This window comes from Xyrauchen texanus, chromosome 25 (genome assembly GCF_025860055.1).
Source record: "Xyrauchen texanus isolate HMW12.3.18 chromosome 25, RBS_HiC_50CHRs, whole genome shotgun sequence".
Classification (NCBI taxonomy): Eukaryota; Metazoa; Chordata; class Actinopteri; order Cypriniformes; family Catostomidae; genus Xyrauchen; species Xyrauchen texanus.
The window spans coordinates 27,551,167-27,574,957 of NC_068300.1; the positions used below are offsets into that span (position 1 = coordinate 27,551,167).

Below are 23,791 nucleotides of genomic sequence, written 5' to 3' on the forward strand. Positions count from 1 at the left end.
TGGATTAGTCAGACAAACCTGTTATAGTTGTTCAGTTCTTTAAAATCCATTTAACAAATGTCCAGAGTAACTAACAATAGTTGCTGTCTCTTTTGTAAGTCGCTTTGGATAAAAGCGTCTGCCAAATGAACAAATGTAAATGTTATGAAAATAAAACTTTGATAAGATGGCTTGATGGCCCCCAACCCCTAGCAGAATCATCAAGTAAAAGAAAGTAAACTAATTAGTAGATAATTTCTATATATTTCTTACACACTGAAGGAAAGCGTGTTGAGCTGAAGTTAATGATTACTGAGAGTATACATAGAACACATAACAATATAAATAGAACATATAGTTTATAGTTCAACAAAGCCTCCTACATAAATAAGAGGTGGTGACTAACGTCATGAACAAGTTGTGAGCAGGAAGTGAATAGAGCTTCACCACAGAAATCGTGTAAGTGAACTGCGCACATATACCTCCTCTCTGCCTCTCTGCTCTCACTTCAGTTCCAAACAAAAAGAAGGGTCCCGTAAACTGCGCTCGACTTGTTTACATTCCTTCCTATTACATTTAGCCCATTTCTTCAGAAGTCGCACCTTTGACAACATAAAGGTAAGAAGTGACACTGTTTAAGCGATGTATTGTATATCGTCAGGGTGATTTTTATTCAGTCAGATGAATGAGACTCGCTTGCTGGCTAACCGAAGCTAAAATGAACCAGGCTGTTGTTGTTGCTAACACACACGAAGAACAAAGACGTGATAGTGTTTACTTCACCGAGCTTCCGTTTCAATTTGATCTATTGTACATTTATGTTTTGGGGATAATTTATAGCTGTATAACCTGGTCATTATTTGAAAGAAACTGGAATATAACTTTATTCATATAATTAGCATGATTGTGCGGTTGCTAACGGAGTTAAAGTTAGTAGCTCGAGAGCTAAACAGAACAAATGCAGTCAATCTGTATCAGTCACTCTACTTTTAAATTAAGATCAATTTACAGTGACATGGTGGATTTTATATATATATATATATGTGTGTGTGTGTGTGTGTGTGTGTGTGTGTGTAAAACCCTCCCTAAACGATTACATTTATGGATATACTTTATAAATATGTAGAGAGAGCGAGAGGAAGCAAGAACAACAGCAAACGCGAATTCAGCTTTCAAGCTTAGACATTTAACAAATGTTCATGACTGCATGTTTTGCTCATACGTGAATCATATGACAATGTTGAGGATTGCCACGTAACACTCACTGAAAAGTGTTCAGTCTTTTTTCTTCTGTTGCTTAATAACATAATTAATCACTAGAGGTTTCATTACCAAAAAAATAAAAAAAAACCTGTTCTGTTTCGTTTTCCTGAAAAACAGTGGCTTTACTTTTTGTTACATTTAGCCTGTTTATCTGTTATTAGATGTTCAAATAAGAAAAAACTTACGTCATATATTTCATGGATGAATTGTTGATAACAGTAAAACATACATCAACCGAATACAAACAAAAAAATTAATAAATTCAGAGTGTCAAAAGTTTTATGAGCTTGTAGCCTAGAGTTTTTATTTTGCTATTTGGACTGAAGGGACTTTCCCACATTACGTCATCAGTCCCCAGGAGTAATTAATATCTTTATCATTTGTGTCACAAGAAGAGAGTGAGATGGAAAATGCATGCCGTCATAATAACTTCATATTATGACTATCTGTGCCTTTACAATTTCTCAAAAGCTGTAGTTTGGATATTGCTTCATGGATACTTTGCTGGACTCGGTCAATAGAGTTACAGTCTTTTGCCATGGGAGAGTCGTTTATTATGCTCTGCACTCATTCAACCTGCCTGAAAATTAGCTTTGCCCATTTCTCCCCATACCAAGGGCCCCTCCCCCACTTAACCAGACAGTTAGCCACTGTCTCTGTCTGTAACTTCAGTTTGCTTGTGTTATTGGAAGTTTCTGTTAGAAAAGAATCTACAATTTTTCAAAGATGCTGTCTAAATCAGATTAAAACATTGTAAATCATTCTGTTGCTGCTACATTATCCTGTGGCTGTTTCATCTGACACTTGAAAGATTTATTCAGCACAGATAACAGGTGTTGACCTCAGGTGGCATATAGCTTCAATAATGAGATTCCCAGTTGAACTAAAGCTGAACTCCAAAACAATGGAGGCACACATGTCTGTGAGAAGATTGCTCACTTTGTGTCTCCATTAGTCTACTATTTGGAGACATCTCTACTTTATTGAAGTGCTCTTGACAGGAAATAATGGGCCTTTGTACAGACATTTTTGTCTAGTAGAATTTGAGTAGTATTTTTAGTGCTTCTCTCTGACATCGTGCTGTTTGTGATTTGAGTCATCAGAGGATGACACATTTCACTGAATGTGTTTGGTCTCTCATTTTATGGTCTATGTATAGTGTTAATACATGTGTTGGTTTGCATAAGCTTTTGTGTGTGTGTGTACCAGTGTGGAAGATTATTCATGAGGGTGTTGGCGAGTGTTTTCCTTTTTCCCTCCACGATTTTGTGGTCATGTCTGTATGTGATTGTTTTGCTGATTTGTGCGACATGGAACATGCTTTACCTCAATGCAGCAGCGTAGCTAGACCCTGGCTGTTGGGGATAAAGCCCAGGATCTTTTGATAATAGCCCCAAATGTTTTTTTTGTGATGAGAAAAAAAATGTAAGGCTTAATGTTCATTGCATCAGGATACAAAAGCAAGAAGGCTTACTGCAATTCTGGCTTCAAATGTAAATTAATTCTGATCGGTAAGCCCCACTTGCTTTAATTGGCAGTTTGCACTTTGACATTTACCTGCTGTTCGTGCTCCAGTTCATCAGACACATTCTGAATGCCTTGAGGGTAGGGATGTGCCGAACGATTAATTTCACTGATGTTTAAACATAGATTTTGAAGTTGACTTGTCTAAAAAGAAACCAACCTTCAGAAAACAGTAAAAAAACATTTTTTATGTGACCCATTTAAAATACTTAATCTATTCCAAATCTGAAGCTAAATTCCACGGAAAAGTGGCATTTATCTGCGACGTGCTTGCCTTGCATTCTGATCATTGTACATTAAATATAGAACGTGACACGCATTCACTGAATCAACGTTAGCGAATATTTAATAGGCATATTTCTTGAAACAATTTAATGAGTAGTGCAGGACCAATGGAGCAACCTAGCCTGTTCTAAACTTAAGTTGCTTAACATGTGAAAATAATTAACTGGTAGGCTAAGCCAAATCTATGAGAGAGAGAAATAAAATGCACTGAAAAGCTGCTCGTATTTCATGACGTGCAGTCGTGCGTTAGCCATTGATCTAATGTGACAGTCTTTCGGTAAATAAAGTTAACCAATAATAATAAAAAAAAAAGTAGCCATATGATAGAAAAAATAGGCCTGTGATGTAGCCTACAATAAACCTAATGTATTCTAAACATGATGTACACACAGAATAAAAGATAAGCAGTCGGAACCTCATTGAAAATAAACAGTTATTTTGCAGGCTAAAGCAGAATTTTTTTGTTGAGCAAAATTAATACGTCCACAGGGTCTGGTGAAAGATGGAAATTGACTCACCTGAGGCAGCTATCCTGTGCTTTAAAAATCTGATTTAAAGAAGACTCAAATGTGAAAACATCCATAGGGACTTTCACCGCACTACCACCGAAAAGAAAAGAAGCACGTGTAGCCTGAGGTGAAATTAAACTTTGTATGTGCACCAGATACTTTTTTTTTAAATTATATAATACTTTTGTACTAATATATATATATATATTTTTTTTCTCCCCAATTTTGAATGCCCAATTCCCAATGCATTTCAAGTCCTTGTGGTGGCGTAGTAACTGAATCTCAGTTGCCTCCACGTCTGAGATAGTCAATCCATACATCATATCACGTGGCTTGTTGAGCGCATCACCGTGGAGGCTCACGTTATTCTCAGCTGCATCCATGCACAACTCGCCACGTGCCCCACCGAGAGCAACAACCACATTATAGTGACCATGAGGAGGTCAATCCAACATGACCTTACCCACCCTAGCAACTGGGCAAATTGGTTGCTTAGGAAGCCTGACTGGAGTCACTCAGCATGCCCCGGATTTGAACTTGCGACTCCAGATGTGGTAGTCAGCATCTATACTTGCTGAGCTACCCAGGCCCTGACATTAATGATTAACGGATACCTACTTAAGGGGCACAGAGTATTTGTTCTTCATTTTAAAAGTTTTACATCTGAAGAAATGAATTGTATTTTTGAAACATGTATAAAATCATGAGCACTCACATGAGATGAAGACTGCAATCATATCAGTAATCTTATAAAAGCTGTTTTATTCTACGTGGAGGGGGTCCCCTCATGGGAGCTGCCATTTTAAAATCTTATGACCAGCCAAATAGTGAATTTCTACAAACAGAGGTATAACCGTAATAACCGACAGTGTTGATTTTTGATGATAACTAATAGTTCCAAAAAGCAAGAAGCTAACTGATATAGAAGTCTACCTGTACCCTGTAGGTTGGGCTAGATACAGTAGTCAAGCTTTTCTATCGTATTCTTAATGAGTGCGTGCATGACTGTACATTGACATTTGAGGTGTCATGATACAGTTATGTTAAGATGGTCTGCTCGTCCTGTTGAGCAGGGTTTCTGAATTTTCCTGTATCTGATGTTGGTTTCTGGTGTTGTGAGGTTTACCGTAACCTGAGGATGTTTTCATGCTCTAACACAGCTGCTCTACAGGCATTGGTATTGTTGGCTGAAACAATACCAATGCCTGTTGAGTGTGACTAAACATCAATCACATGACTCATCACTCGCATGCCTGTATTATCTCTCTTTTTGGCCTTTACTCTAGTAACTAGTATAAGTCTTACCCTGTTTTTTCTGTTCACACTTAAACACTTTTTCTTCGTACTTTCTCTGTCTCCCTTTTAACTCTTTCTCTTTAACTCCCTTTTATATTACATGAGTCTCATATATGTCCGAAACCATGTACTGCCTCAGTTTTTTGATGAAGGACGCACTTTTCGTCCGGTAAAGTAGTACGTATTTTTAGGTATGCAGTGTATTCATACTACTCATTTCGGACATACTTCATCCGGGAACATGGGTATTGACCCGTGACTCGAATATGGTGTAATAACACACCAATGCTTTCCAAATTACTTTATTTTTTCAGCGGAACAAAAAAGAAGATCCAAGACCGGATGTTAGCCTCGGTCACCATTCAATTTCATTGCATCTTTTTACCATAATATGAAAGTGAATGGTGACTGAGGCTAACATAGTGTCTAACATGTAGTTTTGTTTACCATTTAAGAAAGTCATAGGTTTGGAAAAATGTAATGGTGACCTCTCCCTTTTAAAAACATCTTGTTAAATCATCTCTCTTATGTAACTAGCATAGGTTTCGATTCCTTATGGAGTCATGTGGTTACTAGTCATCTGTGGCTCTGTATGAGCTAACAAAACATTTGATTTCCTTAGTTCTTCTCAATTCAGTTGTTCTTCAAAAGCTGCATGCTGCTCCAGTTTCCGTATTTTCATGTTGTCAATTGTGTTTTTTTCCAGGATGTCATTGTACCCATCCCTAGAAGACCTTAAAGTGGACAAGGTCATTAAGGTAATTAGATGTTATATAGAACATTAGAAATGCAATGAATGAGACGTGCATGTGCAATTCACATAACATGCACAAACCACTACTGCGCACGCAGTCTGTCTGCTGGCAGAAATATTACACCATGTAGGCTGTACAGAACAGGGCTCCAAACTGCGACTAAAATGGTCGCATTTGCGACCAAATATATTTATTTGCGAGTGTAATTTCTGTCAAGGTCGCCATTGGCGACAATACAAATTTACTCCCTTTGATTGTAAAATTTGCATCCTACTTGCATGTTTTATAACCAGTAGCCTATCGCTTCATTTGTTTTGTTAACGTCATGAAATGAGATGCTTTGTGTGAACGTCACTGAGTGAAAGCGCCAAAATATGAACGGGTAAAGCGAATGTCACCTTTCCGCGCCAGAAAAAATTTTCAAAGCGAAAAATATCTGACTTCTTCAAGCAATCCTCATCTCTGTCAATCGCCAGCACGGATGACACACCTGCTAACAAAAAAGCAGGCTCCAGCAGCTGTGCCAGCACGAGCGCGCAAGAGAACGCCAGGGACACAGACACAGGGATTCATCTTTCCGCATCAGTCAATGAACACCGTGCCAAAAGACATTTCAAAACGTCCTGGATTCAGGAGTTTTCTTGGCTGAGGTATGATCACGAGACACAAAAAATGTTTTGTGACTTTTGTTCAAGAGCGGGCAAAGAAATAGCGGGGGAAACGGAGTTCATTGCAGGAACTAACCATTTCAAAAAAGAGACTGTGAGAAAACACGGGACAGTAACAAGCATAAAAATGCACGTGATCACATAATCGCGAAGAATGCTCCACAGACTACACCGTTAGCACGTGCAGTTTCTCGTGCATGCGAAGCTGCGGGACGAAAAGGAATGGAAGGAGTTACAAATGAAATTTAACACAGCCTATATGATCGCACGGGAAGAGCTGCCGTTCAATAAATTTAGTTCACAGATATTATTAATGAGAAAAAACTGACTTGATGTGAGCAAAACTTATGATAACGACACATCTTGTGCTGAGTTTGTAGGATGCATTGCAGATGAGCTCAAAGAACAAGCACTGACAGATGCACAGACAGCTAATTACATCTCCATGATCACTGACTGTGGCACAGGCGTTTCTGGGAAAGACAACGTTATTGCATACTGCAGGCACATTTCTGCAGGTGTGGCAGTGAACAGGTTTATTGGTTTAACTGAGCTTGAACACTGCCATGCACATGGAGTATTAGATAAAATAAAATGCTTGTTTAGTGATGCTAAACAAACTGATCGTGATTGGTGGCAGAAGAAGATTACTGCATTTGGAGCAGATGGGGCTGCCGTTAACATGGGTGCTCGAAGAGGAGTAGGTGCTCTTTAGAGAAGAAATAGGACAGCACATTCTTTCCTTTCATTGTATGCCACACAGACTGGAATTAGCCATGCTGGATGTTCAGAAGTCTGTTCCAATGATTCAAAATGTCTATGACTTGTTACAGCTAATATGGAAAACATACCATTTTAGCCCCAAAAGCAAGCGTGAGTTGAAAGCCATTGGCATGGAGTTAGGCTGTGCCATACGAACACCTTCTGCTGTGAAGACCCAGCGCTGGCTGCCTCACATTTACAGAGCCCTTTCTGTTTTTCTTGCATCTGATCAGACTACAGGCCAGGGCCAATATACAGCTGTGCACTTCCACATGCAACACCTTGCTGCCTCATCCAAAAACACTGAAATAGCAGGAAGAGCAAAACACATCTCACAACAAATGGAAAAGTTGCCTTTTGTGGGGTTTTGTCACTTTCTCCATGACCTGTTTGGAGAAATCTCAAAGTTGAGTCTTGTGCTTCAGAAGAACTCTCTTATTCTACCTCAGGCTAAAGCAGCTATTGATTCCTGTGTTTGTACAATCAAGGGAATGAAGGACAAACCAGTGAGAAATGGAAAGTTGGAGGAATTTCTCAGTCACACAAACTTAAATTCAGTTTCTCAGCATGAAAATGTGGTGCAGCAGGACAAAGCCCAAAGAGAAAAACAGACCAGAAGGCAGAAAAAAGCAGCCTCATCTGACTACGTGGGCATTTCCTTTCAAAACATACAGCTGAAAGGCTGTGATCTCCAAGGTTTCAGTGAAGAACTAAACCACCTCATTGATGAAACTGTAGACATTACAGTTAAGGAGCTTGAAAGGAGGTTTGAAATAATGAGAGACAACACACAGCACAAAAACATACAAGGGACAGAGATCATTCAATGCTTCTCAATCTTTTGTCATGATTCTTGGCCAAACGACATCTACACTTTTGAGGTAAATGAAATTGACACACTGCTGAAATGGTATCAAGACATCTTGCTGAAAAATGGATGTGACATCACTGCTGTACAGGCAGAATGGAGATTGTTGAAAACCCTTGTTAAAGGACAGTTTTCAGATAAATCCTATTGCAGCTTGTGGGAAGTCCTGCTAACAAAAGAGCCCTACTGCACAGATTTCCAGAATGTTTTGCATCTAGTTGAGATAATGCTTGTCCTACCAATTTCGGCTGCTCAGTGTGAACGTGGCTTTTCAGCTCAAAACAGGATAAAATCTAAAGTACGCAATTCACTCCATGTGTCAACCTTGGAAGATTTGATCAGGATCAGCACTGAAGGCCCATCACTTGAACAGTTTGATCCTGAACCATGTGTCAAACGCTGGCTTTCTGCAAAAAGAAGAGGAGACGGCCAAACTACACTCAGTGGCCAAGTGATATGGACATAATCATGGTCAGTGGCAGTGACACTGGCTCAGATTCTGCGTAAAAAATTTCATTTGACTGTATATAGTTCATAAGTTGGAAGTGACATTCAGTTCCCAAATAAGCTTCAGTTCCCAAATAAGCTTCAGTTCTCAGAACATTCACAAGATGAAAATGCTGAAACAGTAAGAAGAGGAGAGACATGCATACAACAGGGTGAATAAAAGTAAGTGCATCGTTATGTGGCTCTTAAAAAAATTATTTGGCGCCTGTTTTTTTTTTCCCCTATATGAGCCAATGGCTCCTTAATTGATTTTTTTTGTTTGGAGCCCTGCAGAAATTAGGTTGTGTATTATGTTTTGTTGTTAGATTTTCATTTCATGCTGTTAATTTATCGCCTAACTGGTTTAATGCATTATTATTACGAAGTTTGTTGTTCTCTCTCTGTTAGCAATTCATCAGAATTACCATAAATACTCTTAAATGGGCACATACATGATTACCATAAATGCTCATATAAATGGGCATACATCTGTAATATATGCACATTTCTTTTTCATGTTACATTTGCCAAACCTTAAATGGCAGCAGTTGAGTTGGTTTGATTGTCAATTCCAAGCTTTTTAATGACACTTCTTTTTCAAATGAAAAAGCATTTTTTTTTTTATTATAGGTTTTCAGTATCGGCCCCCAAATTCCATATTTGTGCATCCCTAATTTTGTTTAATGGTGTATAGTGAAAGTTCACATCTTGTCTCTGTTTTTAGGCACAATGCCAGTTTTCTAATGCCACCTCTAGTACCCCAGCCATCACTCAAGGGGTCTACCTGCCACAGCCTGCTACACAGGGGATGCCAAGCTCAAGTGAGTCCCTGGGTTAGTTTGACCCACAGTACTCTAAACAATCACTCTGATGATTTTATACATCTACCATCAACACACTCCCTTTCTTTTTCCCAATATTTTTACATTAAGGCGATCCTTTACGCCTGTACAATCCTTCACTCTCTTCCCTCCCTGTTCCTCTTGGGATGGGCCTGACAGTATATATAATGCAAAGGTAGAAATTCTGATTAACATGGTATAACCTAAATGGTAAAATGTATCCATAGAGGAATACGAAAATGCAGAGCATGATGTGTTTCTTAACAAGTAGAGACTGTTCCAACTGTAGAGACAATTCCATCTGATGTGTGATCACAGGTGTATATATAAGATATTTTACAATAGCTTTAAATGTGGCCTGTCCACCAAATTTGAAATCAAATGAGAAAATATTGAAAGGAGTTAAATTGTTATTAAATTCAATGGATTATATAAATATCGGCATTACCACCTGATATTATTAATAGATGTGTATATATATTAGTCATTTATAAGAATAAATAATTTATCAGGGGAAAAAAAAAAAACTATATATATTTAACAGATTCGGTTATTTATTCTTATAGATGACTAATATATAAAAAAGAGAGGGAAAGAGGAAAAATATTGCACATAAGAGAACAAAATTTTACATTTTGACCATAATCTCCACTATTCTTTTCATGTGCTCTTTACAGAGAGTCCTTCAGAAAGGTTAATTATGTCATATTTCTTAACCAGTCTTTCACCTGGTTAATTTTTATTTATATATATATATATATATATATATAAACCAGGTAAAAGACTGGTTAAGAAATCCTAGATTTTGCAGAAATGTACTTTTGACATTTTCTCAACCAAATTCTTGAGGTATCACCCTGGGATGCTTTTTAAACAGTGTTGAAGGGGTTCCCATCTATTTGCTGGGGACTTATGGGGCTTTACCACTGCATGATACTACTCGACTCTGCTCGCTTTTTGGAGGTTTGCCACTGTGGATAGTATCTGGTACTTTTTTTAGTACCACCTCGGTCGAGGTTCCAAGCGAGCCGAGCCGATACTAAATGTGACGTCAAACCCTGCAGATCACTGATTGGTCCGAGAGAATCGTCACTACCAGCGTCATTGGATTTGCGACACGGTTCATCAACCTGCTAGTTTTAAAGTTGGCAACAGCGATAGCAGTATAATTTGATCATGAAATGGCTGTGCACAAAACCACACCGTGGTCAATAAACGAGGAGCAGACGTTCTTCTCGTTAGCGACGAACAAAATTACGCAAAATTGAAAGTCTTTCAGGAAATGTCTCTGCTGTTGGCCACACACGGCTACCACCAGACCTACCAACAGTGTAGGGAAAAGATAAAAAACTTAAGTGACTATAGAACCATCAAGGAAAAGTGGAAGTGGTTCGACCAAATGGACGCTATCTATACCGTCGAGCAATGGGAGGGAGAGTGCCCTGGACGCAGCCACGGCTGGAGTCCACGATGGAGGATACTACGTTAACTCTATACTCTGCTTGAAAGCTTCACTTTATTTAGTTGACCAGCTACTGGAAAGTTTGCTTCTAAAACAACCAGGCCAATTTACAGTGCATCCGGAATGTATTCACAGCGCTTCACTTTTTCCACATTTTGTTATGTTACAGCCTTATTCCAAAATAGATTAAATTCATTATTTTCCTCAAAATTCTACAAACAGTACCCCATAATGACAATGTGAAAGAAGTTTGTTTGAAATCTTTGCAAATTTATTGAAAACGTACATAAGTATTCACAGCCTTTGCCGTGACACTCAAAATTGAGCTCAGGTGCATCCTGTTTGCACTGATCATCATGCAAAGATGTTTCTACAACTTGATTGGAGTCCACCTGTGGTAAATTCAGTTGATTGGACATGAATTGGAAAGGGACATACATGTCTATATAAGGTCCCACAGTTAACAGTGCATGTCAGAGCACAAATCAAGCCATGAAGTCCAAGGAATTGTCTGTAGACCTCCGAGACAGGATTGTATCGAGGCACAGATCTTGGGAAGGGTACAGAAAAATTTCTGCAGCATTGAAGGTCCCAATGAGCACAGTGGCCTCCATCATCCGTAAATTGAAGAAGTTTGGAACCACCGGGACTCTTCCTAGAGCTGGCCACCCGGGCAAACTGAGTGATCTTTGTCAGGGAGGTGACCAAGAACCTGATGGTCACTCTGACAGAGCTCCAACATTTCTCTGTGTAGAGAGGAGAACCTTCCAGAAGAACAACCATCTCTGCAGCACTCCAACAATCAGGCCTGTATGGTAGAGTGGCCAAACGGAAGCCACTCCTCAGTAATGGGCACATGACAGCCTGCCTGGAGTTTGCCAAAAGGCACCTGAAGGACTCTCAGACCATGAGAAACAAAAGCTTGAACTCTTTGGCCTGAATGGCAAGCGTCATGGCTGGAGGAAACCAGGCACCGCTCATCACCTGGCCAATACCATCCCTACAGTGAAGCATGGTGGTGGCAGCATCATGCTGTGGGGATGTTTTTCAGCGGCAGGAACTGGGAGACTAGTCAGGATCGAGGGAAAGATGAATGCAGCAATGTACAGAGACATTCTTGATGAAAACTTGCTCCAGAGTGCTCTGAACCTCAGACTGTGGCAGATCTTCCAACAGGACATCGACACTAAGCACACAGCCAAGATAACAATGGAGTGGCTACGGGACAACTCTGTGAATGTCCTTGCCTAGCCAGAGCCCAGACTTGAACCCGATGGAACATCTCTGGAGAGATCAGAAAATGGCTGTGCACCGACGCTCCCCATCCAACCTGTTGGAGCTTGAGAGGTCCTGCAAAGAAGAATGGGAGAAACTGCCCAAAAATAGTTGTGCCAAGCTTGTAGCATCATACACAAAAAGATTTGAGGCTGTAATTGGTGCTAAAGTTGCTTCAACAAAGTATTGAGGAAAGGCTGTGAATACTTATGTACATGTGATTTTTATTTTTTTATTTTTATAAATTGTCAAAGATTTCAAACAAACTTCTTTCACGTTGTCATTATGGGGTAGTGTTTGTAGAATTATGAGGAAAATAATGAATTGAATAAATTTTGGAATAAGGCTGTAACATAACAAAATGTGGAAAAAGTGAAGCGCTGTGAATACTTTCCGGATGCACTGTAACTGTTACATGTGTAAAATCAACAACCATGCAACAACTGCTTTATGCAGCACAATGGACTAGTAGCTAACCGCTAGCGATCGTGTTATTGTTTTGTGTCGCGTTTAAGATGATGTCACGGCAGTAGAGGTGGCGTAACTATGACGATCAGCCTATAATCACACCCACGTTGAGGTGGCACTAAACGGCAGTGGAAAAGCAAGCTCAGAAAATTAAAGTGAGTCGAGTCGAACCGTAACATGCAGTGGAAAAGTTCCATTAGTGGCTGCTTTTCTTAATTATTCATCATCAGTTTGAAATGTGTATAATCACGACCCAGCCTCGCCCTCCGCTCTGTCACAATATATATTAAACCTCTTGTAAAAACAACTATATTGTGATATTTGCCATTACTGAGTTTTTGGTCACACTGCCCACCCCGTCTATCTGTCTTGTCTGTCTTCAAATGTTTTTACTCTCTCACTTCCCTCTCCCTTATCATTCCATCCTCCCCATCATTTCCGGAGCACTCAATGAGAGCTGTTTTTCTAGAGATGAAAGGCTTGCCAGTGTTTTGTTCGATTGTCAAAGAGGAAATGAAGACATGCTTCAGGGCATCTGGGACCAATTCACTAGTTCACCAGCCTTCCCTATTTCCTTTTTTAATCTTAGTGTAAGAGAAGTGCTCTGGTTTAACCCACCTTATCCAGGCTCTGCCTTCAACCTATGTGCTTTCATTATGTCCCTTTTTGAGGCCTCTCAGGACACTGCCAGCATATTACATAGACGTACAAATATAGAATGTACATGTATGTCATGCATCTTTGGCTGCTGCATTGTGTCTCGTTCCAACATCTATTCATTTACATAGGCTGTTATAATGTTGTCTGTTACAATAAGTACAAAAGTGTGCATAATCAAAATATAATGCATATTATTTTGTCATTATGTGTAGACTTGCTGGTCAATTCATTGAAACAATGCTCATAACACGCATCTCTGTTCTACCATGTATCTGCAAACCATGGTTTCTGTAATGCCATAATCATCGTGTTTTTAAAAATGCTAAGATTTTGCCGTATGTGTGTGCTTCTGCACACACATACGTGTAGAGCGCTGTCTCTGTCCCAGACATAAAGTCCCGCTGCGCTCTGTTGGAGTTTGTTACTGTGATTCATGCTTCCTCCCAATTAACTTGGAATTTTAAACTTCATACTGTAAAAACTGCAATGGAACGGCACTTTGTTGGATTTACAACTCGATTGTTTTGCTCTGATTTTGCTGAGATGCAGGTGTCACGCAAAAGTTTCGGCACCGATGGAGATTTACAGTCAATGATAAACCTTCACTTTTATTAAAAAATATACATTTAATGGAGACCTATTATGCCCCTTTTTACAAAATGTAATATAAGTCTCAGGTGTCCCCAGAATGTGTCTGTGAAGTCTCCGCTCAAAATACCCCACGGATAATTTATTATATCATGTTGTAAATGCCTCTTTTTGTACAAATATGTTTCTCTTGACTGCATGAAGCTATTTTTCTCAAATCGCTCACCACCTTTTTAAATATACAACTTAGCTGGCTGAAGCATAAATGTGACTGGATATAAACTAATGCAAATAGATGGTAATACCTTTTATTTAAAAGGATTGCAGAAACATTCCATTCTTTATTCATTCTGTATAAACATCTAGCACAAAAAAAAAATCAGCGGCAAAGCTGTCTGGCCTTTTTGTGTTGGCAAGGCCTTAATTACTTTACCAAGCTCCTCCAAGTTTATCTCTGAATCAAGAGAATTTATTTGCTCAGCCGTCAGTTTAAGACGTTATAATGGTTCCACAAAGTTTCTAATATCTTAATCAGTAGACAAAGACATGGAACTATAGAGATCAAGATAGCATTATTAATATCAATGGCTGAAGTAAATATTTTACCACCAGCAGAGGAAATGGTAGAAAAGGACTCTCAATTTTATATATCTAGCCAGAGGTTTTCCTCCCTTGTTCCCTGACTCAAAGTGTCTTGCCCTGAATAGACAAAACTCCACCTTCCACAACAAAATATTATTACGTCTGTATTGCAATCGGGTCAATTCTCTTAGGCTATCAGACGACGTTCGGCTCTTTTAATATTCCCTTCGAACTCCGCGAGTTCTTGTGCTTTGGACTTTTTGTTGACTGAGGCATTCTGTATGATCCAGCCCCTAAGAACCACCGTAAGTGCCTCCCAAGCCACACCCACTGAGGATACTGAAGAACAGTTGGTCTCCATATAAACATTGATTTCAGCCTTTAACATTTGTTGGAATTCAATATTTTGAAAATACTAAACTCACCAGGGCATGATCTGAGACTAAAATGTTTCCCATTGAGCAATCAACGACAGATGAAAAGGACATGGATATAATAAAAAAAAAAAAAAATCTATTCTAGAATAAATCTTATGGACTGATGGGAACATTTTTTTATAGTCCCTCCCAGATGGGTTCAAAAGTCTCCAAATATCTGTAAGACCAAGATTTTTACACATAAGGTGACGCGTCCTGTGAACCGAATTTTTCAGCTTCCTGCTGGGAAAGATGCATTTCTTGAAGAAACACTATCATATTTCTTACACTTAAGAAGATAAATAACCTTCCTTCCTTGGAGTTCCCCAACCCATTCACATTCCACATGGAGAGACAATCCACTCATTAACATTTGACATTTTGACATGTAAGAAAAAATTTATTGCGTGCCAAAAACAAAATTATAAAGACCACATTCCAACATTTGTGCAACAATCGAACTCCAACCTTCCCCCCCGAACCAAACAAACAGAAAAAAGAACAATGTGCGCATTAACCCCACGCACGACAGCGCCAAATGGTGTCCATCCTTCTAAACTCAAACAGTGCAAGCAGGCCTACGAGAGCCCCTGCTCTCGTAGGCGTGACTTTCCAGACTCAAGATAATCGATCCGTTCCTCGACATCCCCCACTCTTGTACATGTGATCGATCCGTTCCTCGACATCCCCCACATCTCAGTGATTTTAGTCTCCATGGCAGTGATCAATCAACATATTACTGCAAGATCCTCAAGTCAACAATGACCTTCGTCAGCATTGCTGACATGTTCAACATTTCTTGCAGAATTTCCTGCACTTCCCCAACCAAATCAGCCCCCGTCTCATGGCCTGCTGCTCAGGGGAGTCTTTTAATATCTCCCAGAGCCCGAGGATTTTGAATTCTTTGACACATTGTCCTCCTAGAACAGTGTATTGAATCTCACAGGATAATGACATTTTAATAGTATTAAAAATGGCAAAGTGCGCAGAGCTCGCCCTTCACACATCCAAACCTCGCATGGTGTCCATGTTCCTCTGTGACGTCTCTTGACAAAGTACTGCTGAAAATGATAACGTAATCAATCTCAGAATTAAAAATGAGGCCCCTCTTTGATACGCCGTGTATATTTGTCACTGAATTTTGAATTCAGTGAAAGGTCACGTCAAGCCTTTTCATTTTCGTTCATCGTTTTCATGATCAATCATTACTGTCATATTTTATATGATATTATGCAATAGTAAAATATTTCTCTCCTAAATTCTTCACTTACCCATGTTATTTAAGGCACAGGAGTTTGCAACGCAGGCAGGAATATTTTGAATGTATGGTCTCAGTTTGAGACGTGTGGAAAATGATTGTAAAAAAAAAAAACTGTAAATGCTGTAGTTTGAGTCATAATATTTGATGTGCAATAAATTAGTTAGTCCTCACCCTTATTTCCCAGCATAACAGTGCCATACTATGCATTGCACTCAGAATACAAATAAGCCTAGCCCTGTTTACATAAAGGCTGTAAAATGTGTAGCTGCCTGATACACACTAATGTAGTCACTTTGCTTTTTAAACAGATATGGTACATGTACAATGGGATTCAGAAGTCTACTTGAGTAAATGTTGCATTTTTTCTAATGTAAACATTTTCTCATTACAAATTCTGATTAAATGACAGCATGAACAGGAGCTGGCATGGACTCAAAGTTGATGGAACCATGATGATCCATGTATCCCAGCATGAATTGAGAATGTTCCAAAAAGCATCTTGTTTGCTTCAATTGAAGAAAGAAAAGCTGACCTTTTCTACAATGTTAACATGGTCAATGTCACAAATTTGATTAGTGACCAAGAAATAGGGCAACATCATAATTATTCCTTATTTATTTTGTCACAAAATGTATTTTACATTTAAAATAAAAAATATTTCAACTTCATTTTCATGTTTAAATTAGGCTACCTATTCAATCCCAGATTTTCAAGACTTTTGAACCCACACCGTTTATGAAGTGGGGTTTTCCCACCACCGTCAGATCCAGTGTAGCCGTCTAGAGATGGAGTAAGAGCTGCTTTCCTGTGTTTGTGTAGGAACATGTTTCATAGGCAGACATTTTCCTATCTGAGTACTGGAGAAGGCAGGATGAAAAGACAGGCAAACATTGTAGGCATGACTCAAACAGGAAATAATTACTAGATGGAAACATTCATGGCTAAAATCTGAAACCAATTACTGTATGATAAGTGTCAACAGAACACTTGTACAAACCTTTTTTTTTTTTTTTTTACTTTTAATTTAATGCCTGATTCTGTCATAAATCTGACTCAGATTTTTAAATAGCAGAATAATCCAAAAATAATAACAATGGGTTGATGGTTAGTCATGGCTACCTATGCTTTGCTTGTGCCATGTTTTTATAACTCTGCAACAGAGAATTAAGAACTTGAAATGAAACTTGAAATGATCTGCTACTCCCTCTCCCCAGGTCTTTATCCAAATCTTGAGGAGCTGGGAGAGTACATGGGCCTCAGCCTGAACAGTGATGAAGTACAGAGAAATCTTGCTCTGGTCCCAGTGGCTAATAATGTAAGTGTGTGGTTATGTGGATTACACAGTTAGATTATATATCTAACTGAACATACCTATTTGTTTATCCTACTGTTTATCGAGGTCAGTTTTCTCATCCCTGTTCCTAAGAAATGACACTCAAAGGTATTAAAATATGCAAACTATGACATTTGAGTCTCATTTTCCCTAACAATGCTCTCACTCTTTCCTGCTTTTTGTTTGCTGTACAGTCAGATTTTGGTTCCATCCCTACCTCTGCTGACTTTATACAATATGTTTTCTCTTTAATCAGTGGCAGACAAATTGTGTGTGTGTGTTAGCATCTGTGCGTTTGGGAGATTTTTATTTGTGATGTTTTCTTTTTCTTTGAAAAGCTCAAACTAGCCACAGGGTTTCTTTGTATAATCTTTTCAACATCTTTCTTGGAATCAGAGCCCAGAAATGGCTTGTGCAATATTAGGCCTGTGTTTGAGGGTTAATGTAGGCTGCTTTGTTAGTGTCTTAACTCTGATGAATGATTTTTGATGCATTAAAAAATCAAAAGGAAATGCATCTTAATGTTTCTTTGTACTTCAAAAAAAAAAATCTAATTCCTTATTTTTTTTTCTTCCCAAATGATTTGCTTCAACTCTTGTGCATCTTTCAGAACATTTAGTTTTTTTCTATAATTTTGGCGGTGTTAATGCCAACTGCATAAATTTTGCCAAAGGTGTGTATTTTTTGGGGAATTTTGATATTTTAACTGCAGTTCCTATAATACATGTATAATACACTGTACACAAAATAGTTACGCTCAGGACCTTAAAAAAAAATTCCCCATTAAAACAATTAAAGCATAACATCATGAATTCTATAATTATGCTTTCCTTCTGGAGCCCTGGCTTCAAAATGTAATTGTTTCATATTTTCCACCAGATGGTGCCATTTTTCTCATGTTTAGCCTGTGGAGAAAATGCATGCTTTTCCCTTATTTTCTGTTTACTGTGCTATAGAGTATTGTAGGCCAGTTGAGTAAATGATGCAGCTAAAAGTGTGTGTGTGTGTGTGTGTGTGTGTGTGTGTGTGTGTGTGTGTGTGTGTGTGTGTAAAAACAGTGGCATTATATAAATAAAAACAACTGACATTTAAAGGGTTAAAATACTGAAAATGAATATTTGGTAGTTATGATCGGGACTGATGTCAGTTAAAAAAATGAAATTGAAAGTGGAAAATAATATTATGAAACTTTCTGACATTATCTATGTCTCATTCTTTTACATCACAAAAACCTGGCATTTTAACAGGGGTGTGTAGACTTTTTATATCCACTGTAATATCATATAACCCCCCCCCCCCCTCAAGAATAGAATTTAGCATATGGAAATAATTATTTATTTTTTTTTTTCTTCTTCTTTTTTTTTTTTTTAAAACAACAGTGGCATTTTATAAACAGACTGGCATTTAAAGGGTTCACATACTGGAAATTAGTGAATATTTGGTAGTTATGATCAGGTCTGATGTTAGTTAAAAAATTTACTAATTGAAAGTGGAAAATAATATTATTATGGCAGTTTTTTGAAACATATATTTTTTTTTATTGACACAAGGGTTAAGATGGTGTAACATCAAACCCTGAATGTCTGTCAGTTGTAGTGGACACCATGCATTAAAAAGATCTAGTAGTTCTCAGTTTCATGACATCCGCTGTCCAAGGCACTGAACATTAGACCATCTATATGGGCCTCAGTTTTTGTTTTAGGGCAGTTATTGTTTACTTCATAAAATGTGTCTATTAAACTGTCTTTAACCTGTGAGGATGAATAAGAATGGGTTTCTCTCTCTCAACAGCAAGTGGCAGTGCCAATGGGTGTGGGCGGCATGGTGCGGCCCGTAACTGGTGCAGACATGGGCATCAGGAGGGCAGAGATCCGTCCGGGTCTGCGGGAGGTCATCCTCTGCAAAGACCAGGATGGAAAGATCGGTCTCCGTCTCAGAGATATCGATAATGTGAGTAAAGCTGTTCAACACAGGTATTTAGATTAGAAGACTCATAGTTCCTGTTTGTTACGTGTCTTGTTTTCAGTGAGCAAATGGTAATGTATATACATTGAACCCAAAAGGGCACTTAAAAATATATTTGTTATGTTTAAGTGTGCCACCATTTTAGCACAACATTTCACAAAAATAAGTAAGTTTCAAATGATTAAATAATAGAAACAATATTGGTAATAACAATATAACGTATTTTAGCACAAATACAGATATAACTTTCTGGTTATGTCCAAAGTTAATGTGATGCTACATCTTTAGTTACTCTGTTAGGACACCTGTGTAATTTTGAGGGGAAGTGACTTCATGCATCCACTAAAAATTGCCTTGACACTAGTTGGTTAAAAGTAAATTAAAATCTGGTTCTAAAAAGTGAAGTTAGTTGTGTGAAGCTCTAGCATAATTTGTTTGCAGATGACACTATTTGATATTTTGTTTCTAGTGCAATGACATTGAGACACCTTTGTGTGAATTAATTCGCCAAACACTTTTTGAGGCCACTGTATTTTGTGTCAATAATTTGTAGGTCAGCACACCCTCATTTTCAATGTATCCATCATCATATTTAGCAGCACTGAAGAGGTATAATTATCTTTCTTTAATTTCCTCTCTCCATGTAGGGATTGTTTGTCCAGCTGGTCCAGTCTAACTCTCCAGCAGCATTGGCTGGTCTGCGTTTTGGAGATCAGATTCTGCAGATTAACGGGCAGAATTGCGCCGGCTTGAACTCGGACAAGGCCCACAAAGCTCTGAAGGCAGCAGGTGATCAACGCATTGAGCTCATCGTCCGTGACAGGTCAGTCATTTCTAGCAACCTGTTAAATATATGTACATATGTTTTTGAAGACCCCATGAAATCATAATCAGAGTTTAGTCTTCAGTTTGAGGCTGTGTATATGCTAGTGTAGAAGTTGGCAACTCAATTTAGGTTAGAAGCTATTGAAATTGGGCAAGCCATTCGATATCACCAATATCTTATATAACAATATGAATAATTTTATATTACAGTAACTATATATATATATATATATATAATAAATTTATTCTGGATAAACAATAAAAATGTATTTAAATATTAAATGTCTGTTTTTGGATAATGTATTCAGTGAATTAAATACTTTATAATTGAAAACTACTTCCTGCTGTTTATTTGTAACTTGACAAACAGTCAATGTAAAAACACACACACACGCACACAAAAAACACTCAACTTGTTTTTAAATCGGCCCTACCTAATGATACATTTTATGTTGTGCCACATTGAAGTCTGTTTACCATTTATTATTAACTTTTCTCAAGAAACTCAACCTCTTCTCAAAGCAATGCAACAAAGAAAATGAACACTTGTAGGCTCTTAATGATCCAAGTCACCTCTATATAGAATATAATAATGGCAAACATGGCCATTTTGTTTCCTAATATCTTACATCATTTAGCTGTAAGAATGTTTGGCTGTCTAGCTGTTAAATGTTTCTCTTCCTCCATAGTGCTTTTAAGGTTGAAAAATCAGTAGAATTCAAATGGGTCACGAAGTTTTGTGGTCTGCTGCACAATTTTGCAGTGTTTCCTCTATATGCATTCAGTAGCAGCACACGGCTGCTATATTTAGACTAAATATTTGTTTATTATTTATGTAGTCCTATTATATCATTAATTTCTATTACAACGATTTAGTTTGTCTATTTTTGGGTTTGATGGTTTAAATTTGTTTTTATTTTTTACTGTTGCTACCAAATCTATAGAACTTTGTGGCACCAGTTCCTACGTTCTCAAAATCTCCCAGTAAATAATGAACGCACATAAGTAGGCAAACGTGGATAACCAATCAATTATGATTCTACGGTCGTTTTAAGCTATTACTCCACCGATGGACGTAAATAAGGGTCGCCGTTGTAGGCCTGTGGACACGTGCTGCGGATGAAAAAAATGCTAGGGGAAACACTGTTTTGAGTAGCGTGATTGATCCTGGTCTGTGCTCTGTTGTCTATGGACTGGAGTACAGACATCGGGAAGTCTGCTGCACACGTGCGCACTTGTGCTGCAGAGATGGCGTGGGAAGCACATACAAGATAAATGTATATGATTTTTCTGAATTTCATTGACATTTCAGTGCACTGTCCATGTCTTTTCAATTCTCTGTCTCACGTGAAGCGCTGCCCACTGATAGATCCGCAAATGCCACACACATGGATAACTGCATATCATGATATATACAATATAGCAAAATCGCTATCAATTGACCCTGTTTTAGCAAAAGGTTAACGCGGGAATAAAAAAAACTGCGCCCGTCAAGCTATTTCTTGGGGGTCTTTAATATTTGTATAAAAAGAGTTCCGCAAACCTCTAGGACTAGAAATGTTGATTGTGAAGAGAATAAAACATTAATTACATTTTTTTTAATTTTAATATAGTTCAAATGAAACCGCTCCTCTTGCATTAATTGTTAGAGCAATAGTTTTTGTCACTTTTAAATGTGACTACGCTGTAGAATAGTGTTCACACAACATGCCGAATATAATCCTGAAAATGGATCAGCATGATGGTGTAAGACTATTTTTGCCTCCTGGTGGTTATTTGCTTTAGTAGTTTTTCCTCTTGCAAATTGAAGTTCTTTGTCTTTTTACCTGAATGATTCCCATGTTTGAATCCAACATGAATTCCAAAGGCTGCACCACCAGTCTGGATCTGATGTAGATTGTGTTTCAAATAAAATGGATCTTTCTCCATTCTAGACCGTTCCAGCGAACAATCACCATGCACAAGGACAGCTCCGGCCATGTGGGCTTCATCTTTAAATCTGGGCGCATTACATCTCTAGTGAAGGACGGTTCTGCTGCCCGCAATGGCATGCTCACTGATCACTACATCTGTGAGATCAACGGCCAGAACGTCATTGGACTTAAGGTGAGAGAGATTTTAAATGTACGCCAACTTTAAAGGCATTTAGTTCAGTATCGGATTCAGAAATTAAATCAGTCCAAGTTACCTATCTCTTAAAGAAATAAATCAAAGAAGTTTACAGATTTGAAATTAGTGCAGTTAAGTTTTAATTAATTTATTTTTTGGTATGCAGGACACTCAGATTAAGGACATCCTGACCACATCTCCCACTGCCATGACCATCACCATCATGCCCAAGTTCGTCTATGAGCACATCATTAAGAAGTGAGATCCTGCTTTCTTTTTATACTCCTATTTGTGATTTTTAGAATATGGAAGATTATAAGAAAACATTTCTTATAAACTTTTTTTATTCTGATGTTTTTTTGTCAGATTGTTTTAAAAGGTATAGACAGTTCTTCCGATTTTAGGTAGAATGTCAGCCTCGGTCACCATTCACTTTCATTGTTAAAAAAAAGATTCTTATTGATTTTAAGGTGTTTAATCTTGAATAATATTCTCTGCCATTGTCCTGTAAATGTTAATGTCTCTAAAATGTATAGATGAATGTAACTCCAAGATTGAAATTATTACAAAAACGAATAATCCTGGTGATACCATGAGAGATGACATTATTTCAACCAAATTACCAATCACTGATCGAGTCATAAGATGTGAATATCGGTCGATACGATTGGTTGCTGATCGATTGGAGTATCCCTATTTTAAAGGTAGATTTTTAAATGCACAAAGTGGTCTTAAGGTGTTTTCTTTTTATATTATTTTAAAGTTTTTTTTTGTTGTACACATTATCTGTGTGTTCCAGGATGTCAAGCGGCCTGCTGAAATCATCAATGGATCACTCTGTGCCTGAGGTGTGAACACCGAAGACTGACCACAGACATCTTTCCACAATGCCTACAATCTCTAGCCTTCCCATTGGAGCCTTTTGCCACATGGGTTGTCTATCACTGATTGGATAAACATCCTCAATCATGTTCCTTTATAACATGTAATATTGGCCTTTTTTCTCTTTCACTTTTCAATGTTATTGTTCGCCTTCTAGTTCTTGTTTCTGTTGCTATTGTTTAATTGTTGTCATATTACATGTTATACAGTAATAATCCATTGTCATTTTTGAGTATTATCCAATTGTTTTACTTTTGATGCGGGCAAGGAGTTGAGTACTGAGCTTCCGTATTAAAGCGTTGGCTTAAACACATTTTTCCTCCTATGCACAAAATTCAATCAAAACTTTTAAATGCCAAGACAGCTGTACTCTGCTAGAATGAATACTGGGCCAGAATTTTGTATTGCAACTCACTTCTTATTGATTTTAAACCTGTTTTTAGCCGTTTAATCTTTAAAAATATTCTCTGCCATTATCCTGTAAATGTTAGTGTCTCTAAAATTTATATACGAATGTAACTTCAAGATTGAAATTATTACAAAAATAAATAATCATCCTGATGATACCATGAGAGATTACATTATTATGTTTCTAATGGGATCGTATCATGAATTATAAGTTACTTGCTTTAAAGCAAGTACCAAAAGGAAGTGTTTGTGGCAAGTACATATATATATATAGATATAGATATAGATATAGATATATATATATATATAAATCTCAAATG

The 23,791-nt window shown here is 37.9% G+C and overlaps 1 protein-coding gene across 1 annotated transcript; it reads left to right on the forward strand.

The window, feature by feature from the left end:
* The first annotated feature begins 418 nt into the window (after positions 1-418).
* LOC127619299 (syntenin-1-like) lies at positions 419-23,635 on the forward strand. The gene is made up of 9 exons (XM_052092163.1): positions 419-597; positions 5,563-5,614; positions 9,120-9,216; positions 17,164-17,264; positions 19,074-19,232; positions 19,895-20,070; positions 22,007-22,178; positions 22,348-22,439; positions 22,981-23,635. Exons 2-9 carry the CDS (start codon positions 5,564-5,566, stop codon positions 23,033-23,035), a joined length of 903 nt encoding a protein of 300 aa, XP_051948123.1. The 5' UTR covers positions 419-597; position 5,563; the 3' UTR covers positions 23,036-23,635.
* Positions 23,636-23,791: the final 156 nt, after the last annotated feature.

Excerpts from the sequence above, each read along its gene's own strand:
- LOC127619299 (XM_052092163.1), top strand. The coding sequence starts at position 5,564 with ATGTCATTGTACCCATCCCTAGAAGACCTTAAAGTGGACAAGGTCATT. Across the intron at positions 9,217-17,163 it reads ACAGGGGATGCCAAGCTCAA|GTCTTTATCCAAATCTTGAG; the intron begins GTGAGTCCCTGG and ends CCCTCTCCCCAG. Across the intron at positions 22,440-22,980 it reads TATGAGCACATCATTAAGAA|GATGTCAAGCGGCCTGCTGA; the intron begins GTGAGATCCTGC and ends TGTGTGTTCCAG.